Source organism: Phalangium opilio, unplaced genomic scaffold (assembly GCF_054372755.1).
Source record: "Phalangium opilio isolate 3A_F unplaced genomic scaffold, DU_Popi_V2 ptg000013l_1, whole genome shotgun sequence".
In the NCBI taxonomy this organism is placed as follows: domain Eukaryota; kingdom Metazoa; phylum Arthropoda; class Arachnida; order Opiliones; family Phalangiidae; genus Phalangium; species Phalangium opilio.
The window spans coordinates 5370650-5395051 of record NW_028324148.1 but is presented as its reverse complement, the minus strand read 5'-3'; the positions used below and the strand labels follow the sequence as shown (position 1 = coordinate 5395051).

Genomic DNA, 24402 nt, shown 5'->3' with positions numbered 1-24402 from the left:
CTTGTAAGTCATGGGTTTTTTTAAAGTTTATGTCTTTGATTCGTCGACTGCAATAGCTCTTAAATGTTAACAGATCATAAAGAATTATTTGAAATATTATATTATTCTTCCATTATTTTTTACGAGACTATTTTTGTAAAACAATTCGAATTTCGAGGTTTATACGAATGCGACGACGTGGCGCAAGTTATAATTTCTAGAAGATTCAGTGGATGATTTTAACCAGGTGACATTTTATTATATAGGAAGATACATGAATTATACAAAGAGTGCGAGTTAACCAAACTTCAATCAAGTCAAAAACAATATTATTATTACAAATAATGTGCACTCTGTCTGTTAGCATATAATTCGTATCATACAGTGCAAGAGTTATCATTTAGTTATTTCCCATAAGTTATTTTGTGGTCTATACATAAGCAATTTCCATGAGATGAAGAGTAACCTATAAATTTCACATCACTCGAGGGCCATTTAAAACAATAGGGGTAAATTAGACCTTTCTTTCTGCACTTGAACCCCTAGCATTCATCACGTTCTAAGCACACACAAATGCACTTGGGCTTCCCAAAGACATTATTGATGCAATCCGGCTTAGTTACCCCCGGACATTTCATCTTCTGTTTACAGAGTTTATTCTCGTCTTCTTCACACTCTGCGTTAGATAAAATAATAGAAAAACAAGTTGAGTAAGCCAAAATAATACCTCTCCGAGTCGAGAGTTTGCATTTAGGTCTCCAAAGACCTACCCTATCCTGTCAGAACGTTGGAACTTAAAAAAACTATTGCTAGCAAGTAAAGATCGGTATTATCCACGTTATTTTATCTTTATATGTATTCCAGAATTATCCACTGAAGTTATGTGCTAAAATTTATTGTACCCACAACTTTTTTCTATAAATAATCGGCTAATCACTGGTTTGAGGAGAGTTTATGCCGAGTCGTACTAGTTAGATTAATACGAAAACTGTGACTATTGTTAAAACAGACAGACACATGGACAGAAACGTTCAGAACAACGTAGATCACTCGGAGAGTTTATTAATCCTGCTTGTGAAATTAATGGTAATCGACTACAAAAATTTATGTTTTGCCAAAATCAATGATTGTCTAACGAGTTCTAGTTCGATTTTCTTACTGTACTCCTTTGCATCGCAGTAGCTAAGCATGACCAGCATCAGAATGAGAAAGGCCCAATTGAACAGCATTTTCTATCTGATGTAAAAGATTGAATAATTATAAGTCTGCAAGCTAAAGTTAATAATCAAAGACAGTTGAAGCATTTAAGATAAAAAAATTAACGCTTTAGAGATTATAAAGCAATGCTGGCTATTAAAAGATGAACCCCCTCCCCTGCAACAAAAATCAACCGCGGGGACAGTACGAATTTTAACTAGCTGAACGGTTTTTTGGATCGCCTGATTTGTGACTTTAGACCCTACCCTACAGTGCGAAATGTCCGCCCAGATAAGTGTCTTGCTATCCCAACGTTTACTACGGTTGATTGCAAAATACACTTAATGGATACAAAATCGGTAAGCGAATGGATAAGAAATTTTCAATCAAACGGTCAGAAAATCAGCAGGCGAATGGACTCAAAATTGATAGTCTAGTGGACACGAAATTGGTAGTCTAGAGGACACGAAATTTGCAAGCAAACGGTCAGAAAATCGGCAATCGGATGGACACGAAATCAACTGGTAAACGGTTATGAAATCGCAAGGTGAATAGACGCAAAATCGGCTTGCGAATGGACACGATATTGGCTGGCGAAATGGACACGATATCGGCTGGCAAAATGGACAGGATATCGGCTGGCGAATGGACACGATATCGGCTGGCAAAATGGACACGATATCAGCTGGCTAAATGGGCACGATATCGGCTGACAAAATGGACACGATATTGGCTGGGGAACGGAAACGATATCGGCTGGGGAACGGACACGATATTGGCTGGGAAAATGGACACGATATTGGCTGGGAAAATGGACACGATATCGGCTGGGAAAATGGGCACGATATCGGCTGGCGAATGGACACGATATTGGCTGGCGAAATGGACATGATATCGCTCGGCTGGGGAACGGACACGATATCGGCTGGGGAATGGACACGATATCGGCTGTCGAATAGACACGATAGTGACTGGTAAATGGTTGGTTCCAAACCATTCGATCGAAAAGTTAATTCTGAGGCCCCATTCGACCGAACTCCCGCACTTTTGGCGACTTTCGAAAAGTGGTAAATAGCTTCAAATGACTGCACTTAGCGAAAGTGTTTATTGCTATTTAATCTCCGATAATATAGAGTAGCACTAGCAAAGAGCATAGATAATAAACACCAGGATCAGAAGGTCGGGGCAGAGCTTGCCGCGCTTTGTACAAACTGGGTAGGTTCTACTTCCGGAAACCAGCGCATGCGTACAGCGTAGAATCATGGATAAATAATGCACGTGTTGAAAAACAAATTTCCCCACGTGCATTCTTTAAAGTTTTTAGGCCTATCGGTTATCATCTTATAGTATCATATGAGCATATCTTGGCACTATGGCTTTAACTGACTATAAACTACTTACTAGAAACAAAAGAAGGATACCCCTTAAAGGTCAGGTTAATTTATAATGTTGTGTTTTCAGTAATTATTGAAAAACTTCCTAAGCCTCGGTTTAGATTAAGGGCCACACGGGTGCCACGGGGCGGAGCGAAAAACGAGCAGGCATACCTCGTCTGCGCAGAAGCGGAAGTCAACTGCAGAAGTTTGGCGTGCGACCCCCCCCCCCCGCACAAGCGCGGCAAAGAGAGATACACTACGGAAGGCATACCTTCCGATCCTTGTGTTTATTATCTATGCAAAGAGTTATATTTTCAAACGATTTGAAGGCTTATCTAAATATAAGGGAAAGATGAAATTAGCCATAATCCCTAACATTTTCTTTGATATTATTGTAAAATCATGCTTATAAAGTTAAATTTATATTTAAATCTGGGTAAACTAACATGTTACAGTTAGTTGTTGAGATATAATGGATTTTTAAAGAAAGTTTTGCTTGTAGTTCAAATTTACATCAGCAGAATCGTGGAACTTTAGTGGAGAATAACTTTCGTTATTATTTGGATTTTCTTAACCTTTATTTCATCCGAAATCCTACACTTTGGGCCGTTCACGAAGAGTGTGGGAGTCGTGATCACTTTACGAGCATGGCGCTATCCATCGACTGCTAGTAATCTGTCACCATGGAGAATTAAAGGAAACCACAAATTTCCATAAAATTTTATCATTAAAATAAAATAACAGAAATTTAGAATGAAAAACGGGACAAATTGAAGAAGTCAAACGTTGACATGATATAGATAAAATTCAGATAAATTCCAACAAGCTCGACGACGTTGGGAACTCAAAAATAGAGCAGCCGACAGATTGTTCCATTACAAGACTAAATTTAGCACGCGCGAAGCTTTATATATTATAACTATTGGACTGTCTGATTATAGTTCTGAAATAAGGAAGTCATAGACTTATTTTGGGAGAGCCAGGGGAATGTCTCATTACAATATAAAACCAAGGAAGTCAGGGACTAAGATCTATATCTATATAAATCAAAGTCCTGACTGACTGACAGACTGACCGCTTGCCCTAGAAGGCTGAAAATTTGCAGGAACGTTACTCATAAGTAGTAGGCGCGTACTAAGAAAGATTTTTCCAATCCGCCGCCATCTTAAAAATGGCGCCCAAAAATGTAAAAAATCTTCTCTATGCAGCAAAGTCCGCGCGTTTCAACCGATTTCGCAAATTTTAGTACAGGTTTCCTTTAACCTATAGACGGGCTGAATGGTCTTTCGGGTTCTTTTTGTTGCCATCTTTTTAAATGGCGGCCAGAAATTAACAAAAAACCTTTTTTTATGGAATAATGCCCGCGTGAAAAGTAATAAAAAATGTCCCGACGGGCTGACGGGCAAGGCCGAGTGCCTTCGCTCCTAGGGTGCTACAAAAATATTACTCATCAGTAAAATCTACCCATTCTTTATGTAATTTTGATGGAAGTTCTTATTACACGCGAGCGACGCCGCGGGCAACAGCTAGTAAGGAATAAAATAAAAACAAATGACACCAACATCTAATAACAATACTAATAATGGATATCAGATACTGAAATGTAGAGAAGCCGGCGGACTGTCTCATGACGATATATTAAATCTCGCATTTTCAGTTTCAGTCTGGTTATGAGACAGTCCGCCGGTTTCTCTATTTTAAGTCTCGTATTTTCAGTTTCTGTCTGGTTATGAGACAGTCCGCCGGCCTCTCTATATTAAGTCTCGCATTTTCAGTTTCAGTCTGGTTATGAGACAGTCCGCCGGTTTCTCTATTTTAAGTCTCGTATTTTCAGTTTCAGTCTGGTTATGAGACAGTCCGCCGGCTTCTCTATATTAAGTCTCGCATTTTCAGTTTCAGTCTGGTTATGAGACAGTCCGCCGGTTTCTCTATTTTAAGTCTCGTATTTTCAGTTTCAGTCTGGTTATGAGACAGTCCGCCGGCTTCTCTATATTAAGTCTCGCATTTTCAGTTTCAGTCTGGTTATGAGACAGTCCGCCGGTTTCTCTATTTTAAGTCTCGTATTTTCAGTTTCTGTCTGGTTATGAGACAGTCCGCCGGTTTCTCTATTTTAAGTCTCGTATTTTCAGTTTCTGTCTGGTTATGAGACAGTCCGCCGGCTTGACTATATTAAGTCTCGCATTTTCACTTATAGTCTGGTTTTGAGACAGTCCGCCGGCTACTTTGTATTAAGTGTGGCGCGTTCAAGTTATACTCTTGTTTAGTTAAACGTGCGAGACTTAGAGAAGCCGGCGGACTGACTCATAACAAGACTAATACTTGAATGAGCGACACTTAATATAGAAAAGCTGGCGCACTGTCTCAAAACATGAGTATAACTTGAACGCGCCACACTTAATACAGTGAAGCCAGCGGACTGTCTCATAATCATACTAAAACTGAAAATGCGAGACTTGATATAGTAAAACCAGCGGAGTCTCATAAACAGACTAAAACTGAAAATGCGAGGCTTAATATAGTCAAGCCGGCGGACTGTCTCATAACCAAACTCAAACTGAAAAGGCGAGATTTGATATAGTAAAACCAGCGGACTGTCTCATAACCAGACTAAAACTGAAAATGCGACACTTAATACAGAGAAGCCAGCGGACTGTCTCATAACTAGAATAAACCTGAAAATGCGAGACTTAATATAGTCAAGCCGGCGGATTGTCCCATAACAATCGTGCTAGAGTTACAAGTTGGGAAACCAAAATAAACCTCTCCGAGTCGAGACGAATTTACTTTCCAAACACAGGTCCACCATGGACGAACCAATAATGAAGAACGGATGGCAGAGGGAGAAAGTTGAAAAATACTTGTTAATTCGCCTTCTACCGGCAGATAGTAGCAAACCGGATAGTGGGGGAATCAACGTTCTAAAGAGGGAAGCATCTTACGTCTTATTTTGTCTAGATGGCACTAGCCTTTTCCGGGATTTGACTCGGTATTTTTCATAACCCCCTCCATTTTGGGGCTGAAAGGGGGAAATAAGCTTAACATTGGTTGTTAAGTCGCTTTGTATGGGGCAGTACTGGGCTGCCATTGGTCCTCCAGTATTACTTCGTCCATGGGTCAACCAGCCAATGAGAAAAACCGGAAATACATAGTTCAAATTGGCGAGAAATTGCCAAGGTCATTTGTAAAGGTTTAATAATTTCCTGCGTATCCTCAATAATAGACCTTTTCACCGGTAGAGCGGGGGTGAAAAGGGGGGAAAAATTTCGAGAGGTGAGCATGCGTAGAAAGAATGTTTGGGGGCAGTGCAGTACTTTTAACCATTCCTTTTGCCTTATTTGCTACGCATTCGAGTTTATTTTTATAAAACAGTGTTGTATTACTTGTTGTAATAGTATTAATTGAACTTCCGAGGTGAAATTTTATCGAATTCAATTGATAGACGTAAAATTGGGGTAGTTTATAATATTCTACAGACCAAATTGGGCGCTTAGGCTTACGAGCGCGTTATACGCGGCGCTTTCGGGGCCGGGCACGGCACGGCATTGGCGATGTCCGCCGATGAAGCGATGATCCCGTACCGTCGCCAAGGCTTAGTGAGTTATAGCGGCCTACTAATATCAATGCACCGTTTCCATTAGAACTTAAACACTTTATTTCTTAACATGATTTTAATTGTACTATCTCGGTTTTAAATACTAGGCATTTTATTTTAATATTAAATTTCAAAAGGTCTCCCATACGTCCATCGTAGTTTAGTTTACACGTTTAACTCCATAGAAGCGCTATAACTCATGCCCCCAAACATTGCAACTTCTCATGTGCGGCCCTTAATGTGAACAGGTCTATTCTAATCAGGACCTAATATCTATCACTTAAATGTGTATTTAACTTTCGGCTCACATTGAACCGTTAAGACCGCCTATAAGAGGACACGAAACAAGGTCAATTCTGGTTACAATCTAGGGTACCTTATCTCATAGACCCAATCGTTTCAACCCTTATGGAGAGATGAAGTATTAACATCCATATTATCTAACGAAGCTAAAAGTTACGTTTACACTATATATAAATGAAGTAAAGCTGAATTAAAAAGTAAACACCAAATTTGAAATATTAATATCAAAAGATCTTCTTGGAATATTGATATGAAACAGAGCTTTATAGCTACACAACTACTGAAAGAATCGTAATGCCGAATAATTCCAGAATTTGCTATGTATTGGGATAACATCTTAATTATCCCTTTATTATAAAACTTATCGACTTCATACATGTATATTATCATCATTACTTGTCTTAAATTACCTTCGACGGCTGAACGAGGTTCATCTTACATAATATAGGGACGATGTCATATATTTTAACGTTCACTATATTTACTTTTCATTTAATTCAAGACCATAACATTCTGAAAGTACATTAGGCTCAGAAGACGGTATTTATTATATTACATTAGGCTCAGAAGACAGTATTTATAACACTTCAACAATACTTCAATATATACAAAGCAATAAATAACATAATACATTAAACTGTACAGTAAAAGTTAAATATAACCTAATTAAAACCATAAAACCCACAATACATATGGGAACAAAAGGTTCTTGAAAAACCATTAACAGAACAGTATTTATAATACTTCATCGTTTCTATCTATATACAACATTGAATAGTTATTTAACATTATATATTGGAACATTCAGTATAATTTAACATTAAGCAAATTCGAACCATAAAACCCCACAGCGCATATGGGAAAAAAGGCTCTGGGAAAACCCATTTGGGAAAAAACCATAATCACAGTTGAATTATTAATATTAAAACACTTATTTTTAAATTATTGATTTTCCACTCTGACGTCTGAGCTATCCACGAATCCACGAATAAATTTATTAATAGCATTAACAATCGATGCAATGGATGTCAAATATTCATTTCATAATACAAGCTAGTTCGAACCATAAAAACCCACAGCGCATATGGGAAAAAAGGTTCTGGGAAAACCCATTTGGGAAAAAACCATAATCACAGTTGAATTATTAATATTAAAACACGTATTTTTAAATTATTAGTTGATTTTTCACTCGGACGTCTGAACTATCCACGAATAAATTTATTAATAGCATTATCGAACGATGCAATGGATGTCAAATATTCATGTCATAATACAAGCTAATTCGAACCATAAAAACCCACAGCGCATGTGGGAAAAAAGGATCTGGGAAAACCCATTTGGGCAAAAACCACAATCAAATTAGGACTATTAATATTAAAAACTTCTTCAGACTGTTTAAGGATGAATGTTTGGTGGATAGCGTCCGAAAGAAAGCAATAACCTAGTAGATGAGGCGTAGTTCATAAAGTTTCGTTTTTTCGAAACTATTACATAAGTGTATTGGCGCTGTACGTTTCAGACCAAGACGACTCCAGTTCCACAAAATAGGAAAACTCTGCCTCTTGGCGTGAAGTTTTTCTCCTTTCTGTATTTCCACTGCTAGACCGCTATGCAGCCCGCCCTTGTATTGCTCTACTTGCCGCTCCCATAACATTGAACGTGCTAGAACTATAGTTCTAGTCGATAAATTGCGGTGAATTCCAACTTCCGATTTGAGCGTTGGCCAACTTTTGAGGACGCTGCAGTGTTACCAACGACAGATAACGCGGCCAGGAACATTTTCAAAATCACCTCGGCGGCGTTTTGCCGAAAAGAGGGGATTTTCGACTAGGACTATTGAATTGTCGCCGATTATTCAGCCATTTCCGCTTCGCCATACCTAAAACATTTTTAAAGTACGCTATACAAAATTGCTCCATTCTTCACCAAACCTATGAAACTTGATGCAACACTTACACTTTGTTCAGTGGTTCGCCTTTACATGAACCCACAGTTGCCGCTCCAGATCTCAGTCATCTCACGCAACCATTTTAACGTTTTCAGAGTTGTATTTCACCTTTATTATGCCTAAGGATAAGCCTTGAGATATATTTGCCGACGTATTTTCTGAAAAACCACAATAAATCACCTCAACGATTCTCCTCATTAACTAATTATCACTATTACATACCTTGTTTAGAATTTCGTTGACCTTGTCCTCCATGGTTACCCATGAACTAAACCAATGCTGTAGGGTTACTCATGAATCACTCCAATCCTCTAGGGTATTCATGAACTACGCATATCCTCTAGGGTATTCATGAACTACGCATAACCTCTAGGGTATTCATTAACTACACAAATCCTCTAGGCTACTCATGAACTACGCCAATCCTCCAGGTTGCTCATAAAATATACCATATTTTTAAATGGATTAATACCAAACTTATATGACCATCAATTCCAATAATGATACTTACCATTATTTTTTCAAATCTTGAAGTCAGATGTGGGTTCTTTAGTCAAGGATCCTAAGCCTTAAGTGGGTCTCATAGTCAAGGATCCCAAGCCTTAAGTGGGTCTCTTAGTCAAGGATCCCAAGCCTTAAGTGGGTCTCTTAGTACAGGATCCCAAGCCTTAAGTAGGTTTCTTAGTACAGGATCCCAAGCCTTAACTAGGTTTCTTAGTACAGGATCCCAAGCCATATGTGGGTTTCTTAGCCAAGGGTCCCAAGCCTATTTCTCGTAGTTTAGACCCTTAAAGGGAGACTCTCAGCTGAAAATCTTAGTGCCATGTTTTATTTTTTCCTGGTTCGTTTTAATTAAATATGAAGTCTCAAATTTTTTCTGATTTTTCAAACAATTTTTTCAATGAAAATTAAATTTTTTAAAATTTGTTAGGCTTAGCAATGGGTCTCGATTTTAGCGCACTTACCTACCGGCCAATAAAAACCTCTTTAGGGATAGAGCCAAATCAGCCAATCCCGTGAGGGTTAGAAAATATTAAGTGGTATGTTGTCTGCTTCAAACAGGAAAAGCTGAGTTCCCAAGGGCGGGAAATAAGTATTTTTTAGAGTGGGCTCGTTACCAGTGACTCCGCGGTGCCCGTAGTCTGCTAGAGTTTGAGGAGGACAGTAATTGTGTTGCAGCTTGACTCTGCTGAGGTGTAAAAGATGGGTTTTTAATTTTTTCCATCTCGAAGATCACAAAAAATAATAGTAACAATAACCTAAGAACACAGATCTTCCCATTCCAAGATATACAACAAAACACGACCCGCCACATTTTTAATATAATAAGATTAGGAGAGTAATTTGAGTTTAAGTGAAACGTATAAAAGCATAAACCTGCTAATTACTAAAGTTCCTAATCCGCTTATCGTTAGACGATCGAAAACGAGTCTTTCTTTCGAGTGCAAAAAGTAGAATACATATTTCTGAACCTAATGCAGACGACGCAAATGAGACTCGCCCGAGAAAACGTTTGGGGGTTGACTCTTATAAATCGCGGGCGCTGATTGGCGTGTAGGTCGCTTTATCAGAATTCAAATGCATGTTTTGGATACAAAACTTCAAATATTGTATAATACTATAAATAGCGCTTCCAAAAATCAGAAAAAATTCAAGGCGGCATATTTTAACATAAGGAATCAGAATAAAAATACTTAATTTTTGCCAATAGTGTCCCTTTAGAGCAACAGGCGGCTCCATTGGCGCCCCTACCATGATGCCTAACCTTGTATATACATAATCATTTTACCTTGCCGTAGGTAGGTAACAATGAGACTTAATGCATTAGGGAGGATCTGAAAATTACCCTAACAAGCTAAACCCAATGTACAATAGAAAGGTCGTCAATAAGGGGCGCACTGGAGCTCCACCTTGCTTTAAATAAATTTTTCCATTTCAAACTATGTTCTTTTAAAAATGCAAATACCCTTGTGGTAAGAATAATAAGACTCTCTATAACATGCTTCGTATCGGTCTCGAAAAAGTTGGTTACCAAACGCCAAATCCAATTGACAATGATAGTCAGTGGAATACTTTTGTTCTAGACCCGGCAAAAGAGATATTCCAGATGAATCAAAGAACATTCTCACTGCCGTTTGGCTCTTTAAAAAGTTAATATTGAAATCTCCAACCACAACGGTTGGAATAGAAGAATCATATTTCATGTCAAACAAAGGGTTAAAGTCCTCAAACACAGTTCTCAAACTTGCTAAGGGAGATTTGTACAACAATACCACAGATATAAGTTCTCCTTCTATGTAAACATCTAACCAGCAACGTTCCACGTGAGAATTTCTAACAGGACTGTCGCTTCGTAAAACTCTAGTATCTATCTCTTTAACTTCGTTTTCAGGCGTCTCTCTTAAATATATGGACGAACCAAAAGCAACCCTGCGTGCCGTACTTGGCAAGTAAATACCACCTACTTCCTTAAAAGATGGCACTCTAAAATCGTCCGTCTCTTTTTTCCACGTTTCAACAAAACATAACATTTGACTTTTCATTATTACATTGTCTGCTAAAACATCTTCTAAATGAGCATTTAAAGACTGCACGTTATGTACATAAATGTAAACGGGATCATGCAAGAAAGGTAGTTCGATGCTTTTTGTGTCTCGCAACCTCTTAAGTTCCAATTCTACTAGGTTGTTTTTGGGTGAATTAGGAACTTTAAATTTTCCATCAATATATAAACCGGAAGCGGTTTTTGCTCTACTACAAGCCACATATAAATGCGCTCTTTCAAATTTTTTGTAGCCTTACAATGAACCACTACCGACGAGTAAGTATCACCCTGACTTTTATGTATCGTAATGGCCTCAGAAACAACCAAAGGCAATTGTTTCTATTGTGTATGTCGGTTGAATAATAGAACATATGTATTCAAGTTATACCAATATTATAAATTATTTTATTAGCTAAAATCCATTAAAGCATTACAATAGAACTAACTAGTTCCGCGTCATTTTCCAGAGTGATCTCTAACGGTTCTTTCTAGAGATCCCTAACACGCCCCTATCGGTCAACTCGTGAACTAAGTCTTATCAGTAGTAGGTGTAATCTGTAGGCGTAATCTGTAGGCGTAATTACGTTGTTACAACAGTTTCCTAGAAACTGAGGCATTATTTTGTCTCCATTTTCTATTAAACGACTTGATGACCTTTTCAACAGGCGTCCACGAGGCGTTAATATTACTATTCAAATATAAACCATGACATTTTTGCCTCAACATTTTCCCAACTTTGGGATCGTCAAACTCCATCCATACCCTGAACGGGGTTTTATCCCCGAGCCTATTTGTGCCGTACTCTATCTTTCTTAACCAACCGGTCGCGCCATTAGTTAGTCCGTCAGAGGTGTCAACATTGTTGGTCATCATATATCTCGCGCCACACGCAAGAGTCAATTGTTTGGGCAGACCATACGTATCAGACGTTGCTAACTTTTCAACTTGGGAAAGTATGTTATTTTTAACTTCACTACTAAGATCACCATTGACAACATCTACTGAAACCGAAACAGCCTTTTCCGTATTCATGTTTAAAAGCTTATTTTGATTGAATTGGTTTACTTCCGCGTTAAGCTAGATTCCCACTCGACGGAAAACACGACGGAAACCCGGCAGAAAGGGGTTCGACCGAAAAATCTTTACGCCGAGTCCGACGGAATTACCGTTCTGTCGGGCGTAAGTTGTGTTCTATTTTTTCGGTCGTGTTCGGCGTTACGCCGGTGTGTCAGCCAATGAAATTATCCCACTGACAACGTCATAAATTTCAAGACCGCACGCACACGCGAGATCGATTGTTAGCCGCCATTTTTTTGTGGTTGACCAAGGCTTATTGGAAACATACCACCAAGAAAGAAAAATTAAACTTACGAAAGTAAAAAGAGATAAGATAAGGAAGACTTTACTGAGGAGGTTAGAAAATATCCCTTATTTTACGATCTAAGCGACAAGGGGACAAAGATAGCAATTCAGAGTGTGAAATAGATGTTGTGGAAACAACTCAAATCTGTCACGTGACCCAAAAATATCTACCGCCAAACTGAAAATTCAGTCGTAGTGTGAACGGTCTACCGCCGGACGCCGGCGTAAGTTAAAATTTCTACCGTTGGCTGTGTGATTTCCGCCGGGTTTTTTCGGTCGAGTGGGAATCTAGCTTTAGTGGCGAAAAGATGTATCGCTTCTTTTGGGGGTACACGCTCTGGCGTTACCTCCAGACTACAAAAGAAATCAATATCATTTTGAGTCATACTTCCCACAGCCATTCTATTTAAAGCTTCAGCAAATATTTTATCATCTCTCTGTCTCATAATTTCCTCAAGTTCGGCAAATTCAAATTGCTCCCATATTGGGTTACCAATTAACGACGCGTAAAGATAGATTCCCACTCGACGGAAAACACGACGGAAACCCGGCAGAAAGGGGTTAGACCGAAAAATCTTTACGCCGAGTCCGACGGAATTACCGTTCTGTCGGGCGTAAGTTGTGTTCTATTTTTTCGGTCGTGTTCGGCGTTACGCCGGTGTCTCAGCCAATGAAATTATCCCACTGACAACGTCATAAATTTCGAGAGCGCAGGCACACGCGAGATCGATTGATAGCCGCCATTTTTTTGTGGTTGACCAAGGCTTATTGGAAACATACCACCAAGAAAGAAAAATTAAACTAACGGAAGAAAAAAGAGATAAGATTTTAATAAGGAAGACATTACTGAGAAATAGAAAATATCCCTTCTTGTACGATCTAAGCTACAAGGGGACAAAGATACCAATTCAGAGTGTGAAATAGATGTTGTGGAAACAACTCAAATCTGTCACGTGACCCAAAAATATCTACCGCCAAACTGAAAATTCAGTCGTAGTGTGAACGGTCTACCGCCGGACGCCGGCGTAAGTTAAAATTTCTACCGTTGGCTGGGTGATTTCCGCCGGGTTTTTTCGGTCGAGTGGGAATCTAGCTTAAGGATTATCTTTCTCACTTTGACCTTGAAATGCGAAATAATCGCAAACTAGTCTCAATTGGTTAAAGTCTCCAACTAGAACGACAGACACCACCAAAATAATCAGAACAACCCATAATCTCTTGTAACCTAGCGTTTACCCGATTAAACACTTTCGCTCCAACCATTGAAATTTCGTCAGTTATTACTAGTTTTACTTGACCATAGAGTAACCTGCATTTATGAAGTGTTTCACTTTCCAATCTCGATATATTTCCACCAAATTGGCTAAAGGGTAAACTAAAAGTACTGTGCAAAGTTGCCCCACCTATGTTAAAGGCAGCCTTGCCAGTAGGTGCGCAACGGATTACTTTCGCTTCCGATGGATTACTCCCAGGTTGTTTGTTGTAAAACCTTGACACAGATTCAAATATAGCACTAATCAAAAGACTTTTCCCCACACCAGCGCCCCCTGTAACAAAGAGGCGCAACGGAGTTTCTTTGCTTTTTACATGATACAAAACATGGTAATATATCTCTCTTTGTTTTGAATTCAATTTTCTAAGAAGGGCGTTGTACTCCGAGTCATTAATTAAGGTAATTGACGGAGCAACAGTATTTTCAGCATGGCCATCAATAATTTCTCTATTAATATTTCCTACGGGTTCTTGAACCGTATTAATTAAAAAATCGGAATCATCCATAGCCAAAGATCTATCAACTTCATTTCTATGTTCTAATTCAGGCTGGATATTAGTAACATCCACTTGAATTTCTCCATTTTCAAAATCTGCTACAGCCTGTTCCGCGGCTTCTTCGTCAATTTCATTGTGAAATTCTTTCCTAACTTCATTAATAGTTTCGCGACAAAGCTCATATTCTAATTTCATATCCTTTGTCAAAATATCATTACTTTAATCGCGCCAAGGCTTAAACAACATTAATTGTTCACGATAAAAGTTATCGGGATCTTTTTCTAAATTGAATCTTCTGTACCTAATAATTTTAGCATGGCCACGTTTCCTAATAAACCCTGATTCATCTTTAAGTTTCAGCCATTTACCACAAGCTTCAACTTCATTGCTCTCTCCCTCATCAACATGATCGTGGGCGGCTTTAGTCACTCTACGGGCTTTGGAATATTCGTACCAGGCACCAAATTGAGCTAATGTTATTGCCTCTAGTTCCTCTGGCCTTTGAACATAATGTTCTAGCATCCCAGAGGCAAAAACATCATTACTGTCTGCTGGTAGTTCTTCAAGTTCAGATTGACTCTTAAGAATGTGTACACGATTTTCAGGGGCAATAGTGTTTATAAAAACACAGGCGCGACTGCACCTGGACACAGGAATTTGTAAACCACAGTAAGCCGCTTCCTGAGCGCTTACCTCGTGGGCATTCAAGAACTGATTAACAATTAGTTTCAACTTCTGTTTTACTGTACATTTATCATTTTTTGCCTGTTTAGAAGCTTCGCGCAGAAGCAAAGACATCCCTCTCTGAGACTTTCCTATATATGATACAATATACATAACCAGTGCGTAAGCATCAAGAACGAATTGAATGTCCATATTCGCCTGCCAAAAACGCAAAGCGCACGGATTGTAAGGATTAACTCTAGTATCTTTAGGGTGTCTTTTCAACAAAACTGTTTTCCTTTTAAGGTCATAAGTAACGGCAGAAATATATTCCACTTCTGACCAACCCAACTTAGCTAGCAACTCCTCAAAACTATCTACCCAAAAACTCTTTTTCATTCGATTGCAACATCTCATAAAATCTCTTTGACCTTTCCTTACATCTGAGTTCTTCCTGTACGCTACCAGGCTCTCTTAAACCAGGGTCGTAAATTATGGTTCTGGGCATAGGTGGAAACGGGATTCCAAAACGACAAACGGAATTATTATCGACCTTCTTGCTACAAGTCGTTGTGTGTTTGTGAATATGTAATCGTGTTAACAAATCTAAATATTCGTCATTGTGCTCAGCAGCACAAGAAATAACATTATCAATAAATTCCTCTACTTCCTTAACATTTGAGAGATCATTTTTAAGTCGAGCCCCTTTCTGCCGGGTTTCCGTCGTGTTTTCCGTCGAGTGGGAATCTAGCTTTACGCTGAGCCCGACGGAATTACCGTTCGGCCGGGCGTAAGTTGTGTTCTATTTTTTCGGTCGTGTTCGGCGTTACGCCGGTGTCTCAGCCAATGAAATTATCATACTGACTACGTCATAAATTTTAAGAGCGCACGCATACGCGAGATAGATTGATGGCCCCCATTTTTTTAGTATCTGACCAAGGCTTATCGGAAACATGCCACCAAGAAAGAAAAATGAAACTAATGGAAGTAAAAAGAGATTTGATGTTAATAAGGAAGACTTTATTGAGGAGGTTAGAAAATATCCCTTCTTGTACTATGATCTAAGCGACAAGGGGGCAAATATATCAATTTAGAGTGCGAAAGAGATGTTGTGGAAAGCACTCAAATCTATCACGTGACCCAAAAATATATACCGCCAAACTCAAAATTCAGTCGTAGTGTGAACGGTCTACTGCCGGATTCCGGCGTAAGTTAAAATTTCTTCCGTCGGCTGCGTGATTTCCGCCGGGTTTTTTCAGTCGAGTGGGAATCTAGCTTAAAGATTTTTCGGTCGAGCCCTTTTCTGCCGGGTTTCCGTCGTGTTTTCCGTCGAGTGGGAATCTAGCTTAATTTCTGTAGAGTCTTAAGCAAAGCCCGAAAACGGTGGTCAAAATATCTAGCACAAGTAACAGGATCATCCTGAATCAGTTTTGCCCTTTCAGAAAAACTTAAATTGTTAATATCATCGTTAGGTAAACTCTCCTGCCCAGAGGTTAGTCTCAAAATATTCAGTAGCTCAGGCCATTTACTTTCGGCAGCCGAAAACATTATGAAAAAGGCAGCCGTACCAAGCTGTCTAATCAAACCCATCAATTCCTTTTGTCTGTGTTGCCAATAAGAAGGCGAGCTCTGTAGTCTTTCTAGAACCCTAAAACCATCATCCTGCTTAATTAAAGCATCAAGAGAACCTGTAGAGGCTAAAAGTCCAGCAGTATAATTCGACCCATCTGTTCTTTTAGTTTTCCTCATGCTAACATGTATAGATTGACTAACTTTCAAGGTTTCCAATTTGACAAAAGAGTAAAACAATTTCGAAGGATTTTTAGCACAGCGCCAGTAATGTAATAATGACAGTTTCGATTCACGGGGTGCACAGCACCCCGTGTTAATCACGTAAGGTGCACACCCCGACGGCTTTTTCAGGAGCATTTTATGCCGCGAGTCGGAGGTCTAAGTACGGGTAGGGGTATATTGTCTTCCGTCGAATTTCGATAGATGGGGTGAACGGGGTGTAGAAATCCCTTAGAAATAATGGACTTTTTACGGCGATACTCTCGAACCCCAAACCGTGCTTTATATATGGAAAATCAAAAATTTCAACGCCGTGATAATTCTTCGCAAATACCGATAGCATTTTATCAGTCAACAACATAAAATCACCCCCAATTCGAACGAGGAACCCAAGAGAGCGAAAATTTTCCCGGGAATTTGGTGTATCCATAGGCGGTAGCGTGAAAAGTTTATTTCTCGAGATTATTTATAAATCGATTGTTTATCTATTGAAATGGAACAAATACAGTAAAGGGTGGAAGTATGGTTTTCAGATATTGCGATGGGGCTCTGTAAAATTGCAGACTTATGCGAAAAATCTTATTGACCCCTTTGGGTGTAAAGTAAACAAACGGGCTTATAAAAGAGAAGAGAAATGCGGTAGGACGGTATCAGGGATCAAGTTGGCCTGCCGATGTAAGTAACATCTTATAACAGCAAAATCATTAGAACTGTTATTGATACTTTACACTAATAGAACTTAAAATGATGAACTGTACGGAAAAGACATGCATTCTTGAGGTCAGCTTCCTACGGGCAAAGAACGGATATATCATAAAGGAATTGGCGTACTACGTCGATGGAACTAATGAAAATGGGGTGTTCGTTTTTAAACCGCCGTTTCCATACAACCAACTGACTCCCCGAGAAAAACGGACAAATTCCTGGATTTCTAGGAATATTTGCGCCCTGGAGTGGGATGACGGAGACTATGAGTATAGCGACATTCCCCATATTTTTAAGGAGATTAAGGGTCTAGCCAACGTTTATTGGACGAAGGGACTTAAAAAGTCGACTATACTCTCGAAATACCTCGGGGTTGACGTGGAAAACGCCGAGTCTTTGCTTTGTCCCAAATTAAAGAATTGCACAAAAAGCCCCAATTTAAATTGTAAATACCACGGAGATCACGTCCATTGTTGTTTATTTAAAGCATATAAGTTACACTTATGGATAAAAAATAATTGAAGTGTTTGTACACCAATTGAAAATAAAATTCATATCTGGAAGTAATTCCCTTAAGTTCACTATTATTTGGTATAAATTAGGGTTGTAAATTTTCCGGAAAAATAAAACGCGGAAAATTTTCCGGAAACTTTTACGGAAAATTTTCCGCGAAGAGGAAAATTTTCCGCTAATCGGAAAAATATAAAACTAGCAATTATGTGAGCTTTGAGTCAATTTATCCAACTTTTAAAGATTTAAAACATTCTCCAGTTATTTTGCCATCTTTAGTAGATTTATTAAAGTGTCACCAAATATTAGTGGTTGATTTTCCCATAATTTGTGACTTTAAACAGGGTTAACAAACTTCATTAACAACATAACACCTCGTTTCCCTTACAATGACGCAGACCATCACTATCCTTTACGCCTGATAATTTTAGTTTCACTTAGGTCTTTTAACGGTTAGGTCTCGACTCTCTAACGCCTTATACCGTCATTAGAGCAAAAAGTAACCCAATGCATGCAAGCGATAGCATATGAGTGAGCTTTTCCTATAGAGAATAGGGGTCACTAGACTCTGTTCCCTTGGACAATTTTTTACCCCTCCGAATTCACCTAAAACCAAATAATGAATGTTTTGAAAAGAAAGGCAATTGAAAAATTTTAAAGTTTTAACTTTTTAATTGAAAAACCGGTAGCGGAAAAATACGGAAAATTTTCCGGAAAAATATAGCTCGGTCATTTTCCGGAAAATTTTCCGAGCGGAAAATTTTCCGCGGAAAATTTTCCGACTTACAACCCTAGTATAAATAGCTGTTTCAAATTTCTTAAAAGCACCATTCCTTCTAACAACTACGTAAAGTAAAAGAAAAACTAAAATGGAGACCAAACCAATCCGCCCTACTTTATGTAGTATCGTATATACGGCAACGTTCGGTTTAATAGCTCCGAACCTTTTATTCACTTTTCAAGTTTTAAAAGTAATTGTTTCCAAGTACCACGGGACGTGGCATAACGGTATTTTCCCCGATGAAAGCAAGCGTCAAATTCGGGTAAATCTCCCGTATCACGCCAACTTGGAGAATATAAGGACGAACGGACTTAAAAAAAGTCAGCAGTTTATAAAGGTATGTTATTATCAATATTATATTTAGACTGTCTTTATAATTTGATTTTCTAAACTAGATGGAGAAAGTCCATCTTCCTGTAGACGGAGAATCTGAGGTGGAGGATGTCCTTAGGTTCTTTGACATCGATGTTGCCACAATTATACCCGTCATCAACCAAGATGTTCCTACTAACCCCCAGCTGGATGAAGCATCACCCCTGTCTCTACCAGTACCCGAACCCATCCTGTCCCGAATTGAAGCTCCACCATCATCATCGACACCACCGCCTACCCCCGAGGGTAGTTCCACCACACCTGCACGTAAAAGAACCAAGGCCTCAAACCCCACTGACGGAGAACCAAAAAAGCGAGTGAGGAGAATGAAGCCAGTCATAGAAACCGATGAACTCCAACGTCAAATCGACCTTCAGCAAATCATGCAGCAAATCCTGGATGACCCCGAAGACGATTTGGATGTACAAAATCAATAACATAAATATAATAATAAAAACATTTGAATTTAAATAAAACAAGAGTGTGTGAATCCATGCTTACTTTACTGGCAGTCATAAATTTCCCCATATAGATAACAAAATTTCGAGTGTTGTTCGGTGGGGTATAAAAGGCTCGATAAATTTTATTTCATTTTATTTCAAATCCAAAGTATTCCGAAAACTCTTTCCTAGAATTGAGTTTCTGTGAACTGATGATAAGTAATATTGTTTGTACAGCGAAGAAAATGCTATTAGGAAAATAAATATAACTTGACCCGTTTGAAATGTTTCATTCTTGAAATGAAATCTACGCAACAAAACACAACTAAAATACAACAAAATACAATTAAACTACAATGAAGCACACTAAAATACACTAAAACTACAATAAAACACACTAAAACTGCAATAAAACACACTAACACTACAATAAAACAGGTAGAACATCGCGATAAGTCATCTTAAAAAACGTCGTGTTAACGTGATTTGAATCCGATCGTCTCGCGATAAGATCCTATAAAAGACGAGGTAATATTTAATATTAATTTTATTATCATCACCTGCCTTCTAAAACTTTTTGAATTTTGGTTACTTATTTTTTATTTTTCTCTACTCCTAGGGGATGGGATATCGACCAACTTTGGGTTGAGGGATATGCCCAGCTCCCAGAGGCATACTGCGCCCCACACTGCCTGTATTGCGAGGGTAACGCTTTACGGAGTCGAGGGTACCAGAGCACGTGTGATGTTACCTCGATAGTTTTCTACTCTATGAATAGTAGATGTTATTACTATCGGGGTAGCATTTACTACATCAAAAATGATGTAGTTTTCATGTGCTCTGGTGCCGGGGATTGGTATCCCAAAAATTGTTAAAAAGATAGTAAAAAGTTTATGTAAATAAATAAAATGAAATAAAAAATTATTTAAAGAGAGAAACTAGATTCATTATTTACATATATTCCATCTCCTACCTCCTTTAAATATGGCTAATTTATATATATATTAGATTTATTGACGTAATTGGCGGGGTTTCCAAAACCATATAAATCTATAACAAAATATTTATATATAGATATGAACCTCCAGATCAACATCCACATAAATCTATAACAAAATAGTTATTTATATATAGATATGAACTTGCAGATAAGGTGGTTGTTTAAATGGTCAAAAGATAAGGTTTTAAAATGGGTTTAAAATATTAATTACATTAAACCGAAAAATAATTAGAAACACATATCATTTAAACATTTTCTTTCTATTCGAGACTCTACAAATATTGTTTAGCATTTAACACTATCCCTCACATACAAAAAGTAGAACTTACAAACGTTTTATTAATTAAAGAAAGTCTGCGAAATACTTATTCGCGAAATAATTATTCGCGTCATTGGATCTCATGTGATAATGAACTTCGTGAAACATTAAACTGTGAGTGTTATCACACAGAAACTCGGCTAACCTGCAAATCTGTAGGGCCTTGAATATATAATGCGTAGCTGTGTCGTTTTCATCACTATAATTTTTCGTTACGGTTTTGTTAGTTTTATATACCATAAACATACACATATGAAGAGCTAAGTTCAGAACTCTTAAGTACTGGTATGGACAATGGCATTCGTATCCTCCGTAATAAAAGGTACGAAATTTACATCTATCCTCCTCATTGCGAGGATGGCAACTCCCTAACTGACAAATATTTGGGGTTGGCATTCCGTACATTTTGTGTGGTGTGAGGTGTACGGGAAATACGAGGATAGTATCCCCCGCAAATTCTTCCAATTTGAATTGATGAACCTTCTTATTTATGATACATGGAAAGTGTCTAGCAAACATGTCAATTAATGGTCCTGCGGGTAATTGCACTGTAGAAGTTAGTAATCTGTACATTGCTAAGTGTTTCAAACCAAAATTTATATTAGGGCCATTAACGTATTTCCATATATAGCCTTCACCATCGGCTACATTATAGACTTCATTTGGTGTGGGGTTTATTAGTAAATCCCCCGTTTCGGGATCTGTAGTCCTTTCAGATTTTCCGTAATCTTTATCCCATCCGATAGCAGCAAATTTTTCAATTCGTCTTAAGTTGTTTCGTCTAACGACGGCTTCTAAAGTAATGGGTGAATTCAATCTACCACCCTCACTACAGCAGATTGGGCAGGAAGGCGTGTCCGACGTATTGTCAGTTTCGGAGAACGCTATTGATTCGTTCCTGTTGGTGTAAAAAATTAACCGGATACTCTGATTATAAGTCTGGATACAAATGCATATGCAAGGTTAACTGTATTGTTAAGAGTATACTTACAATTTGACTGAGTCCATTTCGAAGTGATGACACGTGGATATCGTTAGCTGGGGTGAAAAGCTTGAAGAGTCGTAAAATGACTTATCTTTTAAACTACCTCGTCTTTTATAGGATCTTATCGCGAGACGATCGGATTCAAATCACGTTAACACGACGTTTTTTAAGATGACTTATCGCGATGTTCTACCTGTTTTATTGTAGTGTTAGTGTGTTTTATTGCAGTTTTAGTGTGTTTTATTGTAGTTTTAGTGTATTTTAGTGTGCTTCATTGTAGTTTAATTGTATTTTGTTGTAATTTAGTTGTGTTTTGTTGCGTAGATTTCATTTCAAGAATGAAACATTTCAAACGTGTCAAGTTATATTTATTTTCCTAATAGCATTTTCTTCGCTGTACAAACAATATTACTTATCATCAGTTCACAGAAACTCGATTCTAGGAAAGATTTTTCGGAATACTTTGGAATTGAAATAAAATGAAATAAAATTTATCGAGCCTTTTATACCCCACCGAACAACACTCGAAATTTTGTTATCTATATGGGGAAATTTATGACTGCCAGTAAAGTAAGCATGGATTCACACACTCTTGTTTTATTTAAATTCAAATGTTTTTATTATTATATTTATGTTATTGATTTTTTACATCCAAATCGTCTTCGGGGTCATCCAGGATTTGCTGCATGATTTGCTGAAGGTCGATTTGACGTTGGAGTTCATCGGTTTCAATGACTGGCTTCATTCTCCTCACTCGCTTTTTTGGTTCTCCGTCAGTGGGGTTTGAGGCTTTGGTTCTTTTACGAGCAGGTGTGGTGGAACTACCCTCTGGGGTAGGCGGTGGTGTCGATGATGATGGTGGAGCTTCAATTCGGGACAGGATGGGTTCGGGTACTGGTAGAGACAGGGGTGATGCTTCATCCAGCTGGGGGTTAGTAGGAACATCTTGGTTGATGACGGGTATAATTGTGGCAACATCGATGTCAAAGAACCTAAGGACATCCACCACCTCAGATTCTCCGTCTACAGGAAGATGGACTTTCTCCATCTAGTTTAGAAAATCAAATTATAAAGACAGTCTAAATATAATATTGATAATAATAACATACCTTTATAAACTGCTGACTTTTTTTAAGTCCGTTCGTCCTTATATTCTCCAAGTTGGCGTGATACGGGAGATTTACCCGAATTTGACGCTTGCTTTCATCGGGGAAAATACCGTTATGCCACGTCCCGTGGTACTTGGAAACAATTACTTTTAAAACTTGAAAAGTGAATAAAAGGTTCGGAGCTATTAAACCGAACGTTGCCGTATATACGATACTACATAAAGTAGGGCGGATTGGTTTGGTCTCCATTTTAGTTTTTCTTTTACTTTACGTAGTTGTTAGAAGGAATGGTGCTTTTAAGAAATTTGAAACAGCTATTTATACCAAATAATAGTGAACTTAAGGGAATTACTTCCAGATATGAATTTTATTTTCAATTGGTGTACAAACACTTCAATTATTTTTTATCCATAAGTGTAACTTATATGCTTTAAATAAACAACAATGGACGTGATCTCCGTGGTATTTACAATTTAAATTGGGGCTTTTTGTGCAATTATTTAATTTGGGACAAAGCAAAGACTCGGCGTTTTCCACGTCAACCCCGAGGTATTTCGAGAGTATAGTCGACTTTTCAAGTCCCTTCGTCCAATAAACGCTGGCTAGACCCTTAATCTCCTTAAAAATATGGGGAATGTCGCTATACTCATAGTCTCCGTCATCCCACTCCAGGGCGCAAATATTCCTAGAAATCCAGGAATTTGTCCGTTTTTCTCGGGGAGTCAGTTGGTTGTATGGAAACGGCGGTTTAAAAACGAACACCCCATTTTCATTAGTTCCATCGACGTAGTACGCCAATTCCTTTATGATATATCCGTTCTTTGCCCGTAGGAAGCTGACCTCAAGAATGCATGTCTTTTCCGTACAGTTCATCATTTTAAGTTCTATTAGTGTAAAGTATCAATAACAGTTCTAATGATTTTGCTGTTATAAGATGTTACTTACATCGGCAGGCCAACTTGATCCCTGATACCGTCCTACCGCATTTCTCTTCTCTTTTATAAGCCCGTTTGTTTACTTTACACCCAAAGGGGTCAATAAGATTTTTCGCATAAGTCTGCAATTTTACAGAGCCCCATCGCAATATCTGAAAACCATACTTCCACCCTTTACTGTATTTGTTCCATTTCAATAGATAAACAATCGATTTATAAATAATCTCGAGAAATAAACTTTTCACGCTACCGCCTATGGATACACCAAAATCCCGGGAAAATTTTCGCTCTCTTGGGTTCCTCGTTCGAATTGGGGGTGATTTTATGTTGTTGACTGATAAAATGCTATCGGTATTTGCGAAGAATTATCACGGCGTTGAAATTTTTGATTTTCCATATATAAAAGCACGGTTTGGGGTTCGAGAGTATCGCCGTAAAAAGTCCATTATTTCTAAGGGATTTCTATACCCCGTTCACCCCATCTATCGAAATTCGACGGAAGACAATATACCCCTACCCGTACTTAGACCTCCGACTCGCGGCATAAAATGCTCCTGAAAAAGCCGTCGGAGTGTGCACCTTACGTGATTAACACGGGGTGCTGTGCACCTCGTGAATGGAAACCTGAAAATGCGAGACTTAATATAGTCAAACCGGCGGATTGTCCCATAACAAGATTGTAACTTGATCGTGCTAGAGTTAAAATGGAGAAGCCAGCGG

The 24402-nt window shown here is 38.4% G+C and overlaps 3 protein-coding genes and 1 long non-coding RNA gene across 4 annotated transcripts; 1 reads left to right on the top strand and 3 right to left on the bottom strand.

Annotated features, from left to right (window-relative positions):
- Positions 1-8175: 8175 nt before the first annotated feature.
- Positions 8176-9135, bottom strand: LOC149707926 (uncharacterized). The gene is made up of 4 exons (XR_016379967.1): positions 8907-9135; positions 8618-8830; positions 8404-8553; positions 8176-8326 (listed from the first exon to the last, which is right to left on the bottom strand). It is a non-coding gene; the product is annotated as an uncharacterized LOC149707926 (long non-coding RNA).
- A 9450-nt stretch (positions 9136-18585) lies between these two features.
- On the top strand, positions 18586-19383 carry LOC149707925 (uncharacterized). Its single transcript, XM_089862592.1, has 2 exons — positions 18586-18859; positions 18918-19383. Exons 1-2 carry the CDS (start codon positions 18611-18613, stop codon positions 19329-19331), a joined length of 663 nt encoding a protein of 220 aa, XP_089718718.1. The 5' UTR covers positions 18586-18610; the 3' UTR covers positions 19332-19383.
- A 1294-nt stretch (positions 19384-20677) lies between these two features.
- On the bottom strand, positions 20678-21823 carry LOC149707924 (uncharacterized). The gene is made up of 2 exons (XM_089864999.1): positions 21645-21823; positions 20678-21551 (listed from the first exon to the last, which is right to left on the bottom strand). Exons 1-2 carry the CDS (start codon positions 21659-21661, stop codon positions 20678-20680), a joined length of 891 nt encoding a protein of 296 aa, XP_089721125.1. The 5' UTR covers positions 21662-21823.
- A 343-nt stretch (positions 21824-22166) lies between these two features.
- On the bottom strand, positions 22167-23837 carry LOC149707923 (uncharacterized). Its single transcript, XM_089862577.1, has 2 exons — positions 23693-23837; positions 22167-23631 (listed from the first exon to the last, which is right to left on the bottom strand). The coding sequence occupies exon 2, from the start codon at positions 22684-22686 to the stop codon at positions 22273-22275; it is 414 nt and encodes a 137-aa protein (XP_089718703.1). The 5' UTR covers positions 22687-23631; positions 23693-23837; the 3' UTR covers positions 22167-22272.
- Between the last annotated feature and the right edge of the window lie 565 nt (positions 23838-24402).

Excerpts from the sequence above, each read along its gene's own strand:
- LOC149707925 (XM_089862592.1), top strand. The coding sequence starts at position 18,611 with ATGGAGACCAAACCAATCCGCCCTACTTTATGTAGTATCGTATATACG. Across the intron at positions 18,860-18,917 it reads AAAGTCAGCAGTTTATAAAG|ATGGAGAAAGTCCATCTTCC; the intron begins GTATGTTATTAT and ends TTTCTAAACTAG.
- LOC149707923 (XM_089862577.1), bottom strand. The coding sequence starts at position 22,686 with ATGGAGAAAGTCCATCTTCCTGTAGACGGAGAATCTGAGGTGGTGGAT.